Source organism: Coturnix japonica, chromosome 5 (assembly GCF_054131305.1).
Source record: "Coturnix japonica strain WE chromosome 5, WE-NBRP24, whole genome shotgun sequence".
Classification (NCBI taxonomy): domain Eukaryota; kingdom Metazoa; phylum Chordata; class Aves; order Galliformes; family Phasianidae; genus Coturnix; species Coturnix japonica.
The window spans coordinates 9,611,402-9,632,429 of NC_140667.1; the positions used below are offsets into that span (position 1 = coordinate 9,611,402).

The following is a 21,028-nucleotide window of genomic DNA, read 5'->3' on the forward strand; positions in this document are numbered from 1 at the left end:
GGGCTAACACTGTCAGGAAGGCGGTGTCTTGCTTTCAGACCTAAAACACGAGGGTTGGGGTTTTTTTCCAGCACCTATAGGATGAAGAGACCCCGTGAACAATCACGCGTGGGCCTCATGCCCCGGGAGAAGAGAAGCCCCTCAAGAGGCAGCGTTATAACTTAAAGAATTTTTAATGTGATTATAAAATTCCTGATAGGCCCTTTACGAAGCCGCAGCCCACCCTGGTTTGATTTGCGCTGCTATACGAGGTTCCTATGCTAAGGAAGCTCCCGGCGCGGGGCGGGGCGGTGCAGGCGGCCATCTCCCACCTGGAGCCGCCCCGCCGTGCGGGAAGAGGAAGTGGGAGCTCGGGAGAAGCGGAAATCGCCGCCGCCGTCCGGCCGGGAAGCACCGCGGCATCCAGGGCAGCCGGCAGGGTAAGGGAGGGTGGAGGAACCGGGCTCTGCGGTGGGAGAGCCCAGGGCCCTTGGCTGCCCGGAGAACGGTGGGTGAGGGTCCGTCGTTGGGACATGCGGCCCGCAGGGGTGGGGTGGGTGCTGCCGGTTCGGGCATCCCCTAAAAGGCCCCGCGGGGTTGTGCCCATAGACAACCCGCCCTGCTCCACCGGTGCCGTGCGGCCCTGCCGATGGTCGCTGCTCGGAGGGTGCTGGGGGGCCCAGCTGCTCCCATTGCTTATTGCAGGGCGAAGGATGGAGCTGGCCCGATGGGTTCCGAACTTATTTCTAGCCTCGGTCTTCTGGGAACCTAATATTCTGGTTTTCCTTCAGTAATTTGCCCATGTGAGTCGCTGACTCACAGGCAGATCATGTTCGTCCACATCCTGCTTTGGAAGAGATGCTAGAGCAGCAGTGGGCTGCTGTGGAAACTGGGCCTGATCCCGCTGGCTCGCTCTGGGGCGAGGCTCCTGCTGTTTGTCGTGCAGGGATGGGCTGGGGGCTGGTGTTTGTGCGTGGCTTAGGACAAAACCTGGTGGTGCTGGGCTCAATGAGGGTGTGTGTGTGAAGTCCTTTCTTCCTTGGCTACTGTCTGAGAATCTGAGGAGGTAGAGAAATCCTGACCTGAAGATCTAGCCCTTGTGCTACCAAGTGCAACTGAATTAGAAAAGATGAAAAGTCAAGTGAGTACTTGAGCTGTGCACCTGGGGAAAGAAGCTGTACTAGAGAAGGAGAGAAGCCCTGCACGTATGTACAGGACGCTTCAGGTCCCGACACTGAGGAACCAACCGTGTGTGTGTGGTGTGGCAGGGTGTGGTGGGAGGGACCTTGTGTTTGCACTGCGCTGTGGGTGAGATGGGTTCCATCTCTGACAAGTGGTTCTGCTTTTCAACTCCTTCTTGGAGAGAAATTTTATTGTAGTTAAGATCACATGAAGAGTGGGAGAAGCTGAGGAGAACGACAAAAACCCAATATTCTAAAGGTTCTCATTGTAAATACTTGGTCTTATAAGGTTTCTAGATATTAGGGAGTTCATCCAATGGTATTAATTAGCTGCTGTAGGAATTTGGAGGTGGGAGACCTGAACAAGAGGAAGCGTACCTGCTGCTTTGTCAGGGTATGCTCTATTCTCTCACACTCCTCCCAGAGCAATCTGTGGTTTGCTGTTGTTGATTTGGTTATTTCTCAGTCCCTTTTGTTCTTATTTCTGTCCTGGCATTTCTGATGTGCTCAGTAAAACTGGCCCGCTGGTTCATTCTGTTAGACTGCAGAGCAAGCAGGGCTTTTGTTCTTGTAGTATAAACTGTACTGCAAATTGGAAGTTACTCTATCTTCTGAGTTTCATTTGTGTGAAAGAAATAGTCCATGTTATTAAAGGTAAGTAGACGGGATGATGGAATGTTCAGGAACTGTACTCAAGTGGCACAGGAATGAAGGAAAAAGTCTTTTCTCTGACTTATGAACCTGGAAAAGCTGAGAGGACAGAAAGCTTTTTGTTGTTGTCTTTGGTTGGCTCTTTAGAAATATATATATAAGTATATATTCTAAAGAACTATATATAGTTATATATATATATATAAATAACTTTTTTTGAATAAGCTCTGTAAAATACAGCCATTTGTACCAGGCAAGTTGATATACTCCGCTCCCTGATCATGTTAAGAAGTGTTAATTTAAAGTGCCCAACCTGATACGCTACTGGGTATAGTCTTTCAGAAAGACAGATACCCAGAGTGCTCTGGCTGTTGTTTCAGGTTGTTATCACTTGCCTTTTGCTTCCTATTATCATCACACCAGCACTCGCCCTCTGTTCCTCCTCAAGTCAGCCGGGACACCGAGTTTTGCACATTTCACAGGGGATTATCTGAGAAATGCAGCAACTTGCATTCCGTGTTGTTGCAGGCAAGTGGACCGGTGTCTAGATTGTATGCAAATTCTTGTAGTTGTTTGGATTTCTCGTAACTCATTGTACATCTGAGGCAGCAAGTGGAGCACGGTATCGTAATCATCATTACGAATGGCTGGTGGAAAACAGCTATTGCTGTTTCTGTGCAATGGGAGTGTGACGGTGTTGCTTCTGGTGGTGTTGCAGATGTGGAAGGCTACCGCAGGCCACGCCATTGCTGTCACCCAGGATGATGGAGCAGATGACTGGGAGACAGATCCCGACTTTGTGGTACGGCTTTCAGATCTCATCAATTCACTGCAGCCATGTGATGTAACGTGCTGAAATTCTGCACTGGGGGGAGGGAGGGCTGGGTCTATCTAAGCAAGACAAACTGGTAGGAACATATTCCTGGAAGAGAATTAGGATTTACTGTGTGGGATGAACAAAGCCATCTTGTCTTGCTTGGATGCTGCAAGGAATCCTGCATGGAAGTGATTTAAATCAGCACTTGTGCATGAGGGTGCTGCATGAAGCAGCAGCTTCTTTGGGTAGAAAGTGCTTTCTGCAATGGGAAAAGCACAGAGCTTGCAGAAGTAGTTGGTTTTCTGATGCTTGGATCTTGCCAATTTCTGGCAGGTTTTGCTGTGAATAACTGGTAACATCTTTGGGTTTATAACGCTTTTTGTGTGTCCTTTGCAGAATGACGTGAGCGAGAAAGAGCAGCGCTGGGGGGCTAAAACTGTGAAAGGATCCGGCCATCAAGAGCACATCAAGTAAAGCAGCTCTTTTTAAAATCTATTAATAGCCACAATCCCAGGCAACTCCTTAATCATTTCATGTTCTCCTCATAATTAAAACAAGACTGTCTGTAGAAGACTGATCATTCGCCACATTGCTAGTTTTTCATCTACGTCAGCACCTTCAAAACTGAAATTAAGATCAGAACTGTGATGTAAGAACTCTTAAATCTTGCTTTTTAACTGGCAGTGATATTGTGCCTGCTTCTTTGTGTCTGGGAAGTTTCTTTGTTATTTTTAGGCGCGAGAGCCAATACTGTTTGTGTTGGGTGATCTGAGAAGATGCATTTGACACTTTAAGGGCAGATTTAGTCTCTTAGTTCTCAAGATTGGTTTAGAAAACTGCAACCAAATTGAAAAAGTTCTGGCAAATTAACAGATGGGCTCATGTGACAGAATCAAAGAATGAATGGAACACAAACCAAACAGTCCCTCTTCTGAATCCCGTTATGAAAAGTGCCTGCGACTTTAGAACAATTTATGATATGCGTGATTTAGGAAATACATGACTGTGGTCCTCGATTCTGTTTTCTGTTTCCTGGGTATCCAGCCCCATGTTTTAAAGCTGAGAATGAATGTCACGAGTGTGGCTGTGCTCTGCCTTGTGTGGAGAGCAGTGCTGACACCTGCTGGCTGAGTTGTGCTGGGGACACTTTAGTCTCAGGTGGGAAATGCTCTAAGATACAGATTGCCATCTGGGTTTGTCCTTCTTGTGCATAATCTGTGCTACCACAGTTTAAGTTCCTGCATTGCAAGAGGGCACCTGAAGAAAAAGAGGTGAATGTCTCCTCGCATCCTTATTTGGTGTTGCAGTTACATCCAAAATGCTTGTTTGGAATCAGAGTCCTGTTACCATAGGGACTGTGTAAGAGATGTTCCCTATTCTGAAAAGTTGCCATGTAAGTAAAAAGCACTAGGAAGAATTTAAATTAGGACATAAGAAGATGCATTTGAGGCACGTTTGAATTCATGGCAATGGATTTAAAGGTTTTTCAAATAGCAAAATACTCTTCTATGTGACAGTCTTAAAACCATTGCTTCTTTTCAGACTGTTCTATGCTGGTATAAATTCTGATTCTCAGAATATGAAGTGCTCTGTGAATTGAGAAATGGGAAGGGCTTCAAAAATATAAATTGTCTGACTTCTATAGTAGCTATGTATTATTCATTTTGCATCTTCTTGAAATTATCTTCTGGACCTTTCTTTGTAAATCTTGCTGTCTAATTGTCTGTCTTTAAAGTATTCATCAGCTGAGAGAGAATGTATTCCAAGAACACCAAACCATCAAAGAGAAGGAGCTTGAAACAGGACCAAAAGCTTCCCATGGCTACGGAGGGAAATTTGGCGTTGAACAAGATCGCATGGATAAAGTAAGTCTGGGTCATCTCCTGGATCACCAGGATGACGATATAAGCCTTGCCTCACCTTGCCAGTGGTCAGCACAGCCATGTACATGAGTTAAACTGGTTGAAGGTGAAGGCTGTTGTTCCTGCTTTGCCAGTATCGTTGATCATGGTGTAAGCTGTAAACAGCAGTGGCTGATTTTGAGGTCATCACCTTCATAGTGCTGTAACATGGCCACATGTGACCGCTACCACCCAAGGCTGGTAGAACATTGTGGTCTTTCTTATGTTAGTCAAGATTCTACTACAGAACAAGGTGAACTGAAGCATACAAAGTTCCAGGAACACCTATTTCAGGTAGCAAATTAGGAATCTGTGAATGATGAGGGAAAGTTCTTGGATATGCTGTACATCCACAAGTGTGAGTGTTGCATACCCTGTTAATAGAGCAAGTCTGTATTCTTGCATCATGGGTGGATTTGCTTGGAGTCAAGATTCAAGTTTCTAAATGTGTGTGTTTCTAAATTAAGAAAGAACTTCATGCATGAATATATCTAGCATTGTTTGAATTTTAGTGGTGTTCTAGCTGCTGTATGCATGTTGAGATTGCCACAGAGTGAAGAAATGAGTGTGCTGTGTCTTTTAAATTAGAGGGTAGCTCTCTTAAATGGTGATAAAGTGTGAACACTGACTAGTAATACAAGTGCCCTTGCCTTTGAATTAGGCTAACATAACCAGTGAATCTGGGAAAGGAACCGATCACCAGATTCAATCCTGAGGCCTATTCTGCAACTGCAAACTGTTGTCAGCAGTTTATCCTTCTCCCATGTTGATGGGGAAAAAAAAGGAAAAGAAAGAAAAACAACAAAAGGAAGTACTGTTTCCCATAGGCTAAAATTAACCATCAGGAAAAACTTGATGGTTGTGTCCATATAAATGGTATTGGTGGGAGGCATTCATAATTTAGTTTTTAATAAATGAAGCTGTCTGACTTGCAGCTGTAGTTAGAAAACCTCATCACTGGGATGTTCCCATGGAGGGAAGGCTTTTTGCTGCTGTACAAAACCGTGACACAGTCCTAAAATGAAAAGCTATGTAACACCATATGCCAGGACTCCATCAGTGATTTAAAAGATTGCAGAGTTTTGTACTTGGGAATGAAGTGCACAGTTTACTCTGAAATACAAACTTTGAAGAAAAATGTTGTTTTTTTCCCTAGTTTATTTACTTATTTCTTTTGGAAAAAAGGGATGTATTATGATGCTTTATATTTAATGAAATGCCCTACTGAACTCTCTTTTCTGGTGTCGTGTGACAAAAACGTTGTTAGCCTTACCTACCTCAATTTGTCAGTGTAAAATCCTCTTTTTCTCTCTCTCTTTCTTCCCCCTCAAGTTACACGTGGATTTTAGACACGGTGGTTGTACACTTGTGAGCAGCACCCTGGGGTGTCAGATTTAAGTGGCAAAGTGCAGGTTGCTTTGGCTGGTGCTCAGCTTTGGCACTGGACGTGGAAGAGAGCACCTTCCTGTGGGATGTAGCACCCCCAAGGTGCATGGCTCCAGCACTGAGCCCAGGAGCTAGGAGAGCACCCAAGCTCTAGGTTAAGGTAACACTAGAAAGTGTTATCTGTGAGCAGGGGAGGATGCGCTTTCCAGTGTGTAATTACATATCCTCCTGCCCTACCTGAAGCCAGTGGCAGCATAACACGACTGCTCCTGCAGTCACTGCACTCAGCTTGCGTTCCAGCCACAGATGGAGGCAGTGGGCCTGGAACATGGCTGTTTTATCTGCAACTGATCCTTAATTTAAATTTTGGATGACACCATCGAGATTTTGCCTGTATCTTTCTTTTTTTTCATGCCTGTGGTTTGAGGTAACAATGCAGAGTGTAAAACAGCATCCATAAAATACAGTCATGGCTGTCAAACTCTTGGAACTTCCCTTGATTGTGCTGTGTATGTAGCATAGTGACAGTCTGCTACAGGCTCCTCATTGACCAGTGATTTACAAGGACTGTGATTTCAGCAGGAAGAGTTGCATGTTTGTTACATCAGATCACCTGGTGCCACGTTTTCTCCTGCATACAGAACTGCACAGAACTGCTGCCTGTTTCTGAACTTTCCACTTTCTTTTAGTCAGCTGTTGGACACGAGTACCAGTCGAAGCTTTCTAAGCATTGCTCCCAAGTGGATTCCGTGAAAGGATTTGGAGGCAAGTTTGGAGTTCAAACTGACAGAGTTGACCAGGTAAGCAATTTCTATTGGTACTACAGCTGCTCACAGTAGTTGAGTATATGAGTCCTTATATACAGCTGAAAAACTGCAATGTCTGTTCTCCCTGTTGTGTTTGAAGTTTAGCAGTAAGCTCTCATGGACTGTTAGGGAGATAAATTTCTGCTTAAAGCAAAACAAAAGCATGGGAAATAGCATGGGAATGGAGATGTTAACATATGACTGGCTTTTGGCTGGTCTGTGCTCTTTTGGTGAGGGTGAAATCAGTGTGACTGCTAGAGATGGAAGGCCTCAGGGAAGCTTTGTCTTGCATTGCAATGTGAACTACTGTGCAGGATCACTGGTATGTCATGCCAAGAGTGCATAACAGCCCTTGTGTAGAAGTGCTGCATTTCTATTGTATGGAACTTCTGTTATTCTAAATTGCTGAGCCTGGCAAGACAACAGCATTTGGCTAGGAAATTTTTATTTTGGCAACGAATGACAAAAACAAGAGCATCTATTGATTGTGGCGTAATTGAATATGGCCTGTATATTTTAAGTGGGTTTTTATGTACCCAATCCAAAAGGTCAGAACAGTATGGAAGGACACAGGAACTTTCCACACTGTTTATTCACTGAAGCGCAAGCATTTTTTCTACAAACGTCTAATGCTTTGTTGTTGTGCATTTTAATTTCTCTTCCAGTCAGCTGTTGGGTTTGAATACCAGGGGAAGACTGAGAAACATGCCTCCCAAAAAGGTAAAGTGGTGAGGTGATTACCTCTGTAATACATGTTTTTAAAATTATTTGAATAGATGTTCATTCCTCTATTGTTTGTGAAGAACCTTGTTTAGCGAGGCCGAAGTATATCATTGTCAATCAATCAAATATTGGGAGATATAGAAGGGAGAGAAGATGAAAGAATGAGTTTTAAGGTAATTTCATGAGTTTGTGAGGTTTTAATGAAAGAAAATAGTGCGTCATTGTGAGTCTTACTTTTCTTGTCGAAGCAAGGTTCTGGAACATTTTAAAGGAGCAATTGTTCTTCGCTTAAACCCTGGTTTAAGATGAAGTTTTGTAAACTACAGGGCTGACGCATTCCTTATTTTCTGTGTTTAATTTTAAACTTAATTTCCTGTACCAAAGAGTAATATTTCAGTGCTGAAAGAACAGGCTCTTCCCCCCCCCCCCCCACCCTTTTTATTTATAGAATATGCTGGTATTGGAAGCTTCTTCATTTCATTTCTCTTGTACTTTCCTCTCAATGCAGACTACTCGAGTGGTTTTGGTGGAAAATATGGAGTGCAAGCTGACAGAGTAGACAAGAGTGCAGTGGGGTTTGATTACCAGGGTAAAACTGAGAAGCATGAGTCACAAAAAGGTGAGCGTGAATTCGTATCCTGACATGGTCAGCATTCATGGCAGGCAGGCAGTGTTGTGAAGTTTGTTTTTTCCTCCATCCATTGTACTCATAGCCTGCTGAAAATTATCACTTGATACAGTTTATGTTGCGGAAAACTTCAGCCTCTCATAAAGAAGTCTAAATCAGTTTCTAACTTGTCTTAAGCGATGATCCTTCTGACATTAGTTGGAGGCAGGGCACATAGGTTTGTCAACAGATTTTTGCAATTTGGAAAGCTATGGGTTAAAGTACTGAGACTGTGAGCAGTTTAACCACAGCAGGATGTTTCTAAAAGTATCAGCTATTGGTGTAATGAAACATTGTTCAGAGTCAGCAGTGTTTGGAACTAACACTGGGTCGCTAATCACATTTCTAGGCATATCTGATCCAAAAATCAAGTATTTTATTGAAACGATGATGTTTTTGTCATCTGTTTTTTGTTTGTCTCAAAGAAATATTTGCACTCTAGAAATACTGAGAAGAAGTAGGCGGTGTTTGTTTAAAAGCAGACAGGCTGTTGCTGTTTGGTTCTTGTAGTTCACTTTTCCTATAATTGTCTTAAGAATTTTGTCAGTGAGTCCGGTAACAGAACTGCTACTATCACCTTATAGATGAAATACACTTGACACTTTATTTTCCATCTGAGAGAGTGTATTCTGAAGAATTTATGACTTTGAATGTCCTGAATCAAAATTAACAGGGGATGTCAGTACTTCTTTTAATATATAATTTAATGTTAGCTCAGCTGATTGTGACAGTTTTTCAAGGTAACATTATGTTGTTGAACGCTTACAAACAAAACTCTTCACTCTTATCTCTAGATTATTCCAAGGGCTTTGGTGGTAAATATGGTGTTGACAAGGACAAAGTGGACAAAAGTGCTGTTGGCTTTGAATATCAAGGCAAAACGGAAAAACATGAATCACAGAAAGGTTTTTATTATCTTATTTAAAAATACCGGTTCAAAACAATCAGCCTTTCCAATCTAGGAAGACGTGATTTTTATTGTCGGTAGTATATGTGTGTTTGCCTTTTGTGTACGTAGATTTCTATTTCCTTTAGATGTAGAAGAAGGCATTGGAAACTGTCCCTGAGTGTCACGATCTGAATTCCAAAGGATCTTATATCCACATGGGTATTACTGAAATAAGTGTCTAACTGTACAGATCTACGGTCTTCAGAGGCAGTGTCAAATCCTTCATTATTTATGTATCTGCATTGTGCACATATGTGTGTGTATTTTATGGCTTTAGATAGAAAGTACATCAAATTCTTTAAGTTTCTGAATATTATTGAGTCTGTATGCTGTAATCTACACTGAATTTTTGGTGCGTCCTTGCACTGTGGTCCTAGAGTTACTGGATGGGTGTTGTTTGTTTTATCAGGGGGAAAATAATGAAAGCATCGTTAGCAATAGGGCAACTTTCCCAGTAGCATACCTGCCATTTTTTTCTGAGTACTGCTTGCAATCATAAACTGTATTAATGTTTTCTGAAACTTCACACATACAGATTATGTGAAGGGGTTTGGAGGCAAGTTTGGTGTGCAGACAGACAGACAAGACAAATGTGCACTTGGCTGGGATCACCAGGAGAAAGTGCAGCTGCATGAATCCCAGAAAGGTATATCAGTTCAAGATTCTTAGCCTCTCCTTTCATCTTCCCTGATATTCACTTTTCCCTGTGTGAACCCTCCTCCCCCGGTATCTTTAGCTACAGTCTTACAGGGCTAACACGAATCTCCTTTCTCTGTGTTTGAATTGTTGCTGTGTATTGGTTGTACTGGTGTCTGCAAAGCAGGTTAAACACATCTGCTTCTGAGTCCCTGACAATTCGGACTTAGTTAAGTTCTCACTGGAGAAGCCTTACGAGTCTGCAGGTAGCCTGGATTAATTTTTTTTTTTACATTATGAGTTGATTTGTTCAAGTCACAAATTCACAATTTCTCTGTACTTTCCACGAGGGCTTTCCCAAGTAATCTGCCTTTTTGGTTTGGTTTCCATGCAGAGGAAATCTAATATCTAATACTGTCCTCTCTCATTATCTGTGAGATATTTATTCTCATGAAAGGCTGGTACCCAGATGAAAAGCTCCAGACCAACTGTTGCTTCCCCGCCTATAATTAGTCTTTAACTTAAAGAAATTAGATTCATTAAGCTAAAAGCTCTTTAATTAAAAGCGATCCTCAAAATATTATTCTGTTGGGTGTTCTAGATTTGTTGCTAGAGGATTATTACCGGAATCCCTGGCTTTCTGCCCTCATTTTATATCATTCATTAAAATGGCTGTGTTAAGGCAGCGGTAGAAAATGGTCATAGCTCTTAGGTGAGAATTTCCTCCAGCTGCTGTGACAGCAAGAATATCGCTCCTTCCTTCAAACAGTGTTGTGCAGGGATATCTGATGGCTAGTGTCTGTGAACGCTATTTAAACACGTCTTTAAACAGATGTGTAGCGCTCAGGCGTTAACCATGGTAATGAAGGAAGCTCATTTCATCCTTAACTGCTAATCCTCTCGTATCTTGTTTTGTTTTGGTAAATATACTGTGTGTGTCTGTGTTCAGAATGTCCATCAAAATCAAGTGCATTATGCAGTATGTATGAAAAATGTTTAAAATCGCTGGTTTTTTGTGACTGCAGAATTGTGTTTCGATGTGTGATAAATTACATTGATCTCTTCCTAGTCTCAAGTGGAAACTTCTGAATTTATTTGTACAAAAGCATACTGAGAATTTTTTAACCATTTTTTATCCTTTTGAAATTATCAGTAATTGAGAAATATTGCAAAAAATGATCTGTGAGTGTCTCTGACTAAACTTTTTCATTTTCCTCCCTTCATTTTAATGTATTACCATGTGGCTTTTTCAGACTATAAGAGTGGTTTCGGAGGGAAATTTGGTGTACAGACAGAAAGGCAGGACCCATCTGCTGTGGGGTTTGATTACAAGGAGAAACTAGCCAAGCATGAATCTCAACAAGGCACCGTTTTCACTTGTTACTTTCTCAATAGTGCAGCCACTTCTCACACAGTCTTCAATAGTTCTCTTTGTAGATCGATGCTAGTAATGTGCAGGCACTTTCTTGCGCTTCTGTTTCTACATGATCTAGCAGTGTTCTTCCATTTTATTCTTAAAATGTGACACAAAACAAGCCTGTATTCAGAAACGGATATCCAGTGTTTAGTTAACAGCTCTAAAACATTATGCATTTAGTTAACGACTATACATACAGTGTGATAGTGACAACGTAATAATTAGTATGGTGTAAATGATATGCTTACCATATCTAAAGCCTAAATGTGAAATTTTGCTTGGATAAATTGGTAGAAAAATATTCAGATAAGGACCGTGCATGTAACCCTTAATGACCAATGGATTTTAGTAAGATTGTGTAATTGTAGTCTTTAAAACAAGAAGTAGGGGATGTTTGTGCTTCTTGGATGAGCAAATACTGTTATAATGCTCTCTTTATTCATTGTGAAATAGTTGGGGTACAAACCATGAATTCCTGGTTTTCCGTTATCTTAAAGTGAGAAGTCTGGATCAGGAAAATGTAAGTGTAGTATATTTATTCTGGCTGAAAATACATACAAAGCTGAAGAGAATGAGGTTGTTCATTCTGACAATCAATATTTTCCCGTGCTGTAGTGACACAAATTTGATCTTTGTCCAATGTGCTGTTAGCTGACCCCAAGTACTACGCTCAAATAGCTGGTTAGGAGTCCCCAGCAATTTTGGGGCTGACAGGAAGAGCAGTAGTTGTAATTTTATTTCAGGGATGTATAGGAAAGCCTGTCCATCTGCAGAGTCTGGTGCTTGTTCCTACAGACAGTTTGACAGCTCATTGCCACCAGAAAGAGGTGGTTTCTCAGCCGTACACTCTTGCTTCTTCTGCTGCACTGGCTCTGGTGCTTGTTGGTTGTTTCTCTGAGTACAGTTCACTAGAAACAGTGCAAAGCTACTCTTGTTAGTACTTGTTTCTTTTTATGCCGCTAGTCAATTAGTCACTTCTGGAGCGGAACAAGTGTTGGAGTCAGCAATGGGTAAAAGTAAGAGTGTGCACCTCACAGGTGGTACAGAGCAGCAGGACCACCGTGTTCTTTGGTGGCGAGTTGTCGTAGTTGTGTTGTCTGGTGGAACTGCCCCTCTCCATGGGGATAGCAGGAGTTATTACCAATAACGTGAATATTCATCAGTTGGATATCATAACCAAACTTCCAAACGTGAGATTTATTAAATTTTCCTGTTGTATGTAGAATTTAAGAAGGAATTAAAAAAAGCCACCTCTGTGGTCAACAAAGACTGGATGTCACTCTTTGAGCAAAGCAGAAGTGACTTAGGTTATATGATCACTGCAGAAGGCTAAAAGTTGGTGCCGTGAAAGGCTGTGTTACAGAAGTGATGCATTAGAAGGGCTCATCCCTTACTCCTTGCTTGATACCTTACCTATACTCAGCTTAAAGAATGCATGTGGCCCGCAGTCTATCATCTGCTGGTGTACCTGAAGGCTCTTGTGGTCATGTATCCTTTCTGCATCAAAAAGCAAGTTGCATTTTCTTTGGCGGCTGTCACTTTGTCTTTGCATGCAGCTGAAATGGCTATTTGCATTTGAAATGGCTATTTGCATTTGGCAAAAGGGGGTGGGAAAACTCCCCACACTCACCTTTTTCTCCTGCTTTTTAGATTATTCAAAAGGATTTGGTGGGAAGTATGGTGTACAGAAAGATCGGATGGATAAGGTAAGTTGCTTAAAATAGCTCATGACTTAAATAGCCTGTAGGGATGAAAAGTAGCATGGTTAAATCTGTATTGTTCAGGTGGTTTATGCACATATGTATGCGTACATATATGTAGTGTGTGTGGTATGTGTATACGTAAATATGTGTAGATGTATGAATTATGGAAAGCTGAAGCGTGAAAATGATTTTTCCTAAATTAAGCAAAATTTTAATGAAAGAATAAGAAGAGGTTGCAGTTGTCTGAAATGTCTTTGTGAATTTGTACCTTTTTAAACTTACTTTTTTTTCTCTTTAACAATAGAATGCAGCAACTTTTGAAGATATTGAGAAACCAACCTCATCATATCAGAAAACGAAGCCAGTAGAAGCTGGTAAGACATAGCACCCGTATCCTTCTTCTGGAGCTGATGATCTTCAGAAGTCTGGGCTATTACTGCTGATGTAATTGTGATGAGCGAGGAGAGAACTGCTGCATTTGCAGATCTCTGTCAATTTTGGCTGGTGTCTGTCTTCTGTCAGAAGATGTTTTGTTTTATCTTTGAGTGTTTACTCAGTTGAAGAAGAGAAAATACTGAGTATCAGAGTGAAGACTGAATAGGGAACGAGGGTGGAAGAGACTGTACCGTAAAGGAAGGGAAGGAATATTGTTGCAGAGATTTTTAAATAGATGTGTTGCACAAGAGGTTTGGGTTTGGAAGGAAAGGAGAGGAGGAGAGAGATAGAATGACTTTCCTAAATCAGCCTTGAGCTCCAAGAGAAGAAGCTACTGAAACATAGTTAATCCTCACAGAAATTTTACCATAAAGTCATTCTGTGCTACTGTTATAGAGAACTTTAAGCTACAACGTGTTTTATTTTTAATGTTACAGTTGCTAATAAAACAAGTAGCATTAGAGCTAACTTTGAAAACCTCGCCAAGGAGAAAGAACAGGAAGACCGGAGGAAGGCAGAAGCTGAGAGAGCACAAAGAATGGCAAGGGAGAAACAAGAACAGGAAGAGGCCCGAAGGAAACTGGAGGTCAGTAGGACTTAAATCCTATTTGAGTAGCATGTCTATTGCATTTCAGTGTAAAGTTGGGAGAAAAACATCTTTTAAGTAAATATATTTTTCCCTTGTTACAGCTAGGCTTTAGAGGTGCGTGTGTGTTTCTGCCTGTGCTTTACCTGTTTGCCAAACCAATCATCTATTAATGTGCACTGTATACATATCAGACATCAAATGTGGTGATGGAATAATACTTAACTGTGTGTCATTTCTGTATCTAGCCCATTCCAAAAGAAGTATGCTAGTCTTGGATGCTAGTCTCTGTAGTCTAGCCTTGCTGTACTTCTGCCTTTCACTAATACCACTTTCCACCGGGCATAAAGGAGTTTCTAAGGGAGAGACATGCGGTCACCTAACTGTTGATAGTCTGATGATAGTGGTGCTGTTTCTTTGGAACCAGTATCAAAGATGAAGGCAATTCTCACCCACTGTTGTTTCACACTTGTGAGGTGAGGGGAGATAATGTTCCAGAGGTTCAATAAATCTTGGTTTGGGATTTCAGAAAATGACTTTTGGCATCAACATGCTTAAGGGGTTAATGGTTTGCATGTAAATCATATGCAAAGTAATTCCAGGGGATGGTTAGTCAGAAGGTATGTGTTATCTGCTTTATAGAATTTGTATGTTTTCTGATATTCTGCTGCTCGGTGCAAAGACTAGTCTTTTGTGTCTAGTTCCTTAGCTGTGTTTTGTGATGCCTGAAGTGCCTTAGCGTCAGTAATACTGAGGGCTGGCTGTTTGCAGCTCTAACCTTTCATGAAAGCTGTGTTAGCAGCATTTGTCCAGAGCCACTGTGGCAGTTTCCCCCTTGGATACATGCTGCTATTCTGATTTCATGACCTCCTACTTAAAAGTATACATACTGTCATAACATGAGCTGGGAAGCAGCTGTTAGTAGCATTGGAATAGTCCTTCTTTTTTTCTTCACTGCTTGCTTCATAGAAATAAAGACTAAGGACAGTGCACAAAAAAAAAATAGTGGTCTTTTGAACACTAGGTAAATGCTACCTAGCCATTCCCCTGTACTGGGACTAAACAGTGAACTTGTAGGCAGCACTGATACTCAACTAGCGTGCTCCAGCTAGAGCTAGTAGTGTCACAAGCAGGAATGACTAGCAGAGGGACTGAGCAGATTTTGATGAAAAGTATGTACAACTCAGGAAGGTGCACAGCAAAAACTGTCATCCTCATCATCTTCAGCGTTCCCACTTCTTGTGTTGAGGAGACACTGCATAGTGAACAGTTCTTTGAGATCCTCCTTGCTTCTCTTCTCAGCTGCCTATCGGAGAATTCCGCCCATTCCTCCCAATTCTCATTCTCTCCTCTCCCCTCCTTTGGTTTTAAACTTTTCCTCAAAAGTAGCTATTGTTAAGAGTCAATGGATGCCACCCACCACAGAATTCAGTAATAAATTGTCTTGCATATGAAATTGTCTCAACATCCTTAGTGTGACACATGAAATCCAGGACTGACTGTCAGCTGTTTTCTGGAATCTCTTCAGTCCTCAATTTAATAACAAGTGCGACAGTGACTGCTTTTTTTTGTCCCATTGCACAACTTGAGGCCATTCACTTTTGTCCTATTTCTAGTTACCTGGAAGAAGAGGTCAGCCTCCACCTCACCACAACCTCCTTTCAGGTCATTGTAGAGAGTGATAAAGTCTCCCCTGAGACTCATCTTCTCCAGACTGAACAATCCCAGTTCCTTCAGCCACTCCCTATCACAGTGTCAAAGGCTTTGCTGAAATCTAGGTAGATTTTGTCAACAGCCCTCATCCACTAGGTGGGTCGCCTGGTCTAAATGATAAGGTCTGTCCAGCAGAACCGGTTTTCATGAACCCACGCTGGCTGGGCCTGATTCTCTGGTTGTACCAAGTGTGCTCTGTGATTGCACTCAAGGTGGTCTGATTCAGAACCTTCCCTGGCACCAGGGTCTGCTGACAAGCCTATAGTTCCCCAGGTCCTCCTTACAGCCCTTCTTATAGATGGGTGTCGCACTGGTGTGACTCCAGTCATCTGGGACCTCTCTGGCTGACAAGGATCGCTGATGGTGGAACACAGCTTGGCAGTCCTGCCTACCAGCTCTCTCAGCATCCTCAGGCAGATCCCATCTGGCCCCAAGGACAGTCCAGGTGCAGTAGCAGGTCTCTTACCTGTTTCCACCTTAACAGTGGGATGTTTATTCTGCACCTCACTCTAGGCTTCCAGGACAGGAGTCAGAAGACCTCGAGGATAACTGGTCTGACTATTGAAGATGACAGTGAGAACCTCTCAGCCTTTTGCTTATTCTCAGCAGTCACATTCTCCACTGCATTTCTTATACATGGAACTCTTCTGAACATCCGAACCCCCTCATTGTCAGTATATAGAATTTAATTTTGCATTAGCTATTCAATCTTTCCATTTGGCAGGCTTTTGGCATACCTGCAAGAGTTTACAGAATCATTTCTCATCAAGAACAATAAATCAGTAGTATAATTAGAACATGGGGGCTTCAAGTTCCCTATGTTTGCGCTAAAATGGTACATTAAACCCAATCAGCTAATGAACAGTATGAATGTATTGAGCACAGAAACCCTGCAGCTCCTGTGGAAATGTGCCAAAGAACATTGTGTACTCTGTTTTTGAATTCATGTATCCATACATTCTGTGCAGCTCTTGGTTCTACATTTTTTTCCTCCTCTGCTTTGCAGTATTGCTGAGACTTTTTTTTATAACCATTTTAAACCCCGTGCAGGTCTAATGATGCAGTCAGTCCAGCTCTGCTCTGCTCCCTGCTCCAGTTTATTTCAGAATATGACATTTATCTCTGTTATTCAAGGATTGCTCCTTGTTCTTTCGTCAAACAGTAACTGAGCTACACTGAAGCTTTTCTTTCTCTTTGTTTAAGGAGCAAGCTAAAGCCAAAAAACAAACTCCACCGCCATCTCCTACCATACAACCAGCTGAACCCAAGACACCCTCAAGTCCAGTGTACCAGGTTTGTTACCATCCCTCCTAGTTTTTGATCCAAAGTGTAGGAACCTCTTAACAAAATCCTGATCAACCTCAACAATTGTTTATTGCAGGATGCAGAGTCTGCCTACAAGAACTCTAGCACAACATACTCTGCTGCACATGAGCCAGAATCTGGCTACAAAACTACCGAGTCAGACTACCAAGAAGCAGTGAGTCAGCGAGAGGCAGAATATGAACCAGAGACAGTCTATGAAGTGGCAGGGGCAGGAGAGCATTACCAAGCAGGTAAAGTATTCGTATCTGATGTGAAACCTTTGATGATGAAAACTCTGTTCTTTGGGGAGTGACCCGATGGATAGTTGTGCTAGTATCACACGGTCCTCGTTTTCTGAAGTCTTTGTCTGCTGAGGCTTTGAAGATCACCCACCAACAAACATCAGTTAGGAGATGAAGATAAAACTAATAAGCTGGTGGCACTAAAAGAATACAGGCCCTTTGAATTCCTGTTTTTTTCACCTCTTCTGCTTAGTAAAATTATATTTGCTCTGAAAATTCAGTACACATCGCTTCTTTAAACACACCCCCAAACATGCACGTGTAACAGTTTGTATTAAATACTCTTACATGCTGATCTTGTGCTCAGTTGTTGGTCTGTCACATTCTTAAGTGCTATAAAGCTAGTAATAATTTTTATTTTTTATACTGTATGAAATGCCTAGGTGAGAATGGTTCGTGTCAGGATTTAATTGTATGTAGTTTAGGAAAAAATAATCCATCTCAGAAGGTACATCAATTTGTTCCCTTCTTTCTGTGTGTCATTAGAATTAGAATGACAAGAGGAATACCACAGAAAAAAGCTCAGTGTGATAGGTAGTAGGCTTTATGCTTTTAATTTTTCTTCTCTCTCTCTCTCCCTCAGAAGAAAATACTTACGACGAATATGAAAATGAACTTGGAATTACAGCCATAGCCCTTTATGATTATCAGGCTGGTAAGCACAGCTCTTGTTCATCTTGTGAAAACTCTTATGTTGGAAAGCCGAGTCAAGATCTTTTTCTTTTCCTACCATTTTGTAGTCTCTTGTATATGTGTGTGTGAAGATATGAAGCATTAAGAACGTTTAATAAGAAAGAGGACATTTATTGATTTAACAGCAACATTGAGATGTTTCTGAAAACTGCCATCCACTGCTTCTAGAAATTACAGAGATTTAAAAAAAAATCTTTTTGACTAAGTGTTAACACTCATATTATAGCCTTGGTGTGAGTAGTTTAGATTTCCTCTAGTTAAATCTGGGGAGAGCTCAAGAAAGAGTGTTTTTCAGGGTGTTACGCAGCGATTGCTGCTCTGAGTTAGAAGTGTACCTAAAGTGAAGTGGGTGAGAGCCAACAATGGTGTCAGCGCTGAGGATGAGAGAGCAGCTGTCTGTGCTGCTTGTCTTTGTCCGGTTCCCTGTTTCACAGCCCTGATGGGAGGCAGGGTGTTAGGTGTTCTTGGCATCTTTAGTGGGCTGTAAATGAAAGTATAGTGGGATCGGTCCTGTGCGAACACTGAGCTTTCTTCTGCTCTCTCTCCAGCGGGTGATGACGAGATCTCCTTTGATCCAGATGACATCATCACGAACATAGAGATGATAGATGATGGCTGGTGGAGGGGCGTCTGCAAAGGCCGATACGGGTTGTTCCCAGCTAATTATGTGGAGCTGAGACAATAGAGACTGTTGTCTGCTGGTTATGCCTTAATTCCTCGGTCAATAAATCTGACTTAGTACACTACAAATCATGATGCTTTTCTGAGAATGGAGGGGTATATACATATTGCTTTTATATTTAATACTTTGCCGATTGCTTTTTAAAATGTTTATGCCACAGAAGTTGCTAATATATTGTAACTACTCTGTTCTTCACTAAGGCTCTTAAAATGATTTTCATGCATTTGGAAACATTCTCTGCCAAATTAGCGATTGTCATAAAAAGCCTTTCCGAGGACAATTAGCTGTCTGTCATAATATTGCATGTTTTACTCATAAGTGAGCAGATTTACCTAGTGTTTAAGTCTAGTTAGTCTTCCACTAAGTGTTTTCAGCTCGGAAAATCATGGCCGTGCAGGTTAGTTGCATTTCCACTAAGCAAATGGGGCGGGCAGGACTGGGAAGGGGCATAATTTCTTCCTTTTGTTTTCTCGATAGTATGTGGAAAAGTGAAGAGGATGCTTGAAAGTTACAGCTAATGGCAGTTAATTGAGTACTCTCCGATATTTACTGAATATTAATGTTATGAAGGAAACAGTCCGGTTACTTTTTCCTTCTCTTTTAAAGTGAAGTTTCTAGGATATTGCATTGTTTGTTTGTTTTTTCTCTCATCTCGCTCCCTCTCTTCATGTTATTTCAGAGGAGGACAGCAAAATGCTCTAACACTGATTGTCCTCAATTTATTTGCTTTCTGTTTCAATTCCTCTCCCCACTTTCACGGGAAAACTTGAAAGAATTACTGTACGAGTGTTGAGTTACTGAGTGAAATTCCTACTTGCCGAAAGGGAAACCGGCATCCAAATCTGTGTGACTGCATACAAGGGATAGTCTCATTTCTTTAAAGGGGAGGAAAAAAGGCAAGACGGAATCGCGGTCATTTTGTGTGCGGTGCATCCTTTGTTCATACAATGAAACGGGCGGGCCTGCTGTGCAGTAATAACATTTTACGTAACCGTATTTGAGTTGAAGATTATTAATATAAATAATTTGTTTTGAAACCCTTATAAATAATCTCAGTTTTTAAACCATGCAAGAGACGTCTGTACTTTTTGTATGCTCAGCAGAAACTGCCGGTAGCATTTGACTAAACAATGGGTTTAAACCTGTTCTTTGCCAAAACTAAAACCAAACTTTCTGTCATTCTAGAAAGCTGATTTCTCTGCAGGTTTAGGGTCCCTACCAAAGATAGTAAACTGCATCTAGTAGTGCACATGTTACATGTATGTACCGTCTGTTTCCACCTTCTGATCAAGTGAGAAAAGCAGAACTGATTCGGTAGCTAAGAAAGAATGCAAGGAGGTTTTTTAAACTGTAACTTTGGACCAATGGAATATAGGAGACCTGTATAAAATGGTAAAATATATAACGTATCTTGGAAGGCATCGTGTTGAACCGATTCTTGGATGGTTGGGACAATCCTTAATGAATGTCATGTGTGCGTCATGATTATATATATTTTTTTCCTTTCCATGGTCTCATTTCTCTGTTGTATTTGCATTACTAGGGTTGGGTTTTATATGCAATTTATTTTATCCAATTTTGCATAGAACAACACATAGGGGAGATATGATTTTTGTAAATTAAATCTTCAATAAACTTTTTGAACCATTTGCATGTAATATTTTTGTATTTTTAAGTCCCTTTGTTAGTCCGTTACAGGTAGTTCATCCCATCATCGATCTGCATCTGGGACCATCAGATGCTTCCTACAGAGAGCTGCTGCGTGGTGCTTGGTACTGTAGTGAAGGGCAGCTACGTTCTTCTAGGCTGCCACTGCCTTCCGGGTAATTCTTTTCCTCAGAAACACAGTAGCTTTGTCATTTATTTTTATTCCATAAAACCATGACACTCACAGCAGGGAGATGGGGGTTTTGTAGTCAGTAGAGAGATGAGGGTTTGCCTGCTTGGTCTTCCAACCCGTCTCAAAGTATATGTAGGTAGCAACATTATGACTGCACTGTTACAACTATGAGATGTGATGCATTCAAGGCCTTGAGGCTTTAAGATCACTCTTTCTCATTGATAGTCATTGCCCAAGCTAGCTGAAATACTTCTGGTGAAACACACCTCAGACTGGCTGAATGAAAATCATTCAGATCATCAGAGCGGCTGGCGCAGCCCTCTTTCCTTTTAATTGATGTGAGGAGAAAACGAGCCCTGTTTATTTCTGCTAATGGGATGGCTGAGCCTTGAACCTATTTGTGCCTTAATGTGATGTGGTTGTCGCTTCTCATCCTGCTCAGGTTTTGAGTAATGGTAGGCAGCAGTGCACTGACTATTCATTGCTTATTCGATGATTTTACACTTCTCAGTTTCAGTCTTCCAATTGTAATATAAGAATGTAGTAAGAGCAGTCAAAAAAGTGTTTCTCTATATAAGTATTTTCTAGTTTCTTATTATTTTCTATTTCTGCAGTAATTGCTAATGATAACGAGAGAAGGGTGTAGTTTGAAAGGT

The 21,028-nt window shown here is 41.5% G+C and overlaps 1 protein-coding gene across 9 annotated transcripts; it reads left to right on the top strand.

The window, feature by feature from the left end:
* Positions 1–361: 361 nt before the first annotated feature.
* Positions 362–20,190, top strand: CTTN (cortactin). 9 transcript variants are annotated; one of them, XR_014946997.1, is made up of 17 exons: positions 362–419; positions 2,530–2,613; positions 3,025–3,098; positions 4,364–4,493; positions 6,605–6,715; positions 7,387–7,441; positions 7,953–8,063; positions 8,906–9,016; positions 9,596–9,706; positions 10,950–11,633; positions 12,764–12,819; positions 13,121–13,190; positions 13,689–13,837; positions 16,754–16,843; positions 16,932–17,106; positions 17,741–17,812; positions 18,399–20,190. XR_014946997.1 is itself a non-coding variant. In XM_085549997.1 (17 exons), the coding sequence occupies exons 2-17, from the start codon at positions 2,530–2,532 to the stop codon at positions 18,533–18,535; spliced, it is 1,647 nt and encodes a 548-aa protein (XP_085406123.1). In that variant the 5' UTR covers positions 362–487; the 3' UTR covers positions 18,536–20,190. The 9 variants fall into 9 exon arrangements, 8 of the variants coding, with proteins under 8 accessions (XP_085406123.1, XP_015719179.1, XP_085406125.1 ...); XM_085549997.1 differs by having other exon boundaries at positions 362–487; positions 10,950–11,060; XM_015863693.2 differs by having other exon boundaries at positions 10,950–11,060.
* The last annotated feature ends 838 nt before the right edge of the window (positions 20,191–21,028 follow it).

Excerpts from the sequence above, each read along its gene's own strand:
- CTTN (XM_085549997.1), top strand. The coding sequence starts at position 2,530 with ATGTGGAAGGCTACCGCAGGCCACGCCATTGCTGTCACCCAGGATGAT. Across the intron at positions 11,061-12,763 it reads CAAGCATGAATCTCAACAAG|ATTATTCAAAAGGATTTGGT; the intron begins GCACCGTTTTCA and ends CCTGCTTTTTAG. Across the intron at positions 13,191-13,688 it reads AACGAAGCCAGTAGAAGCTG|TTGCTAATAAAACAAGTAGC; the intron begins GTAAGACATAGC and ends TTAATGTTACAG.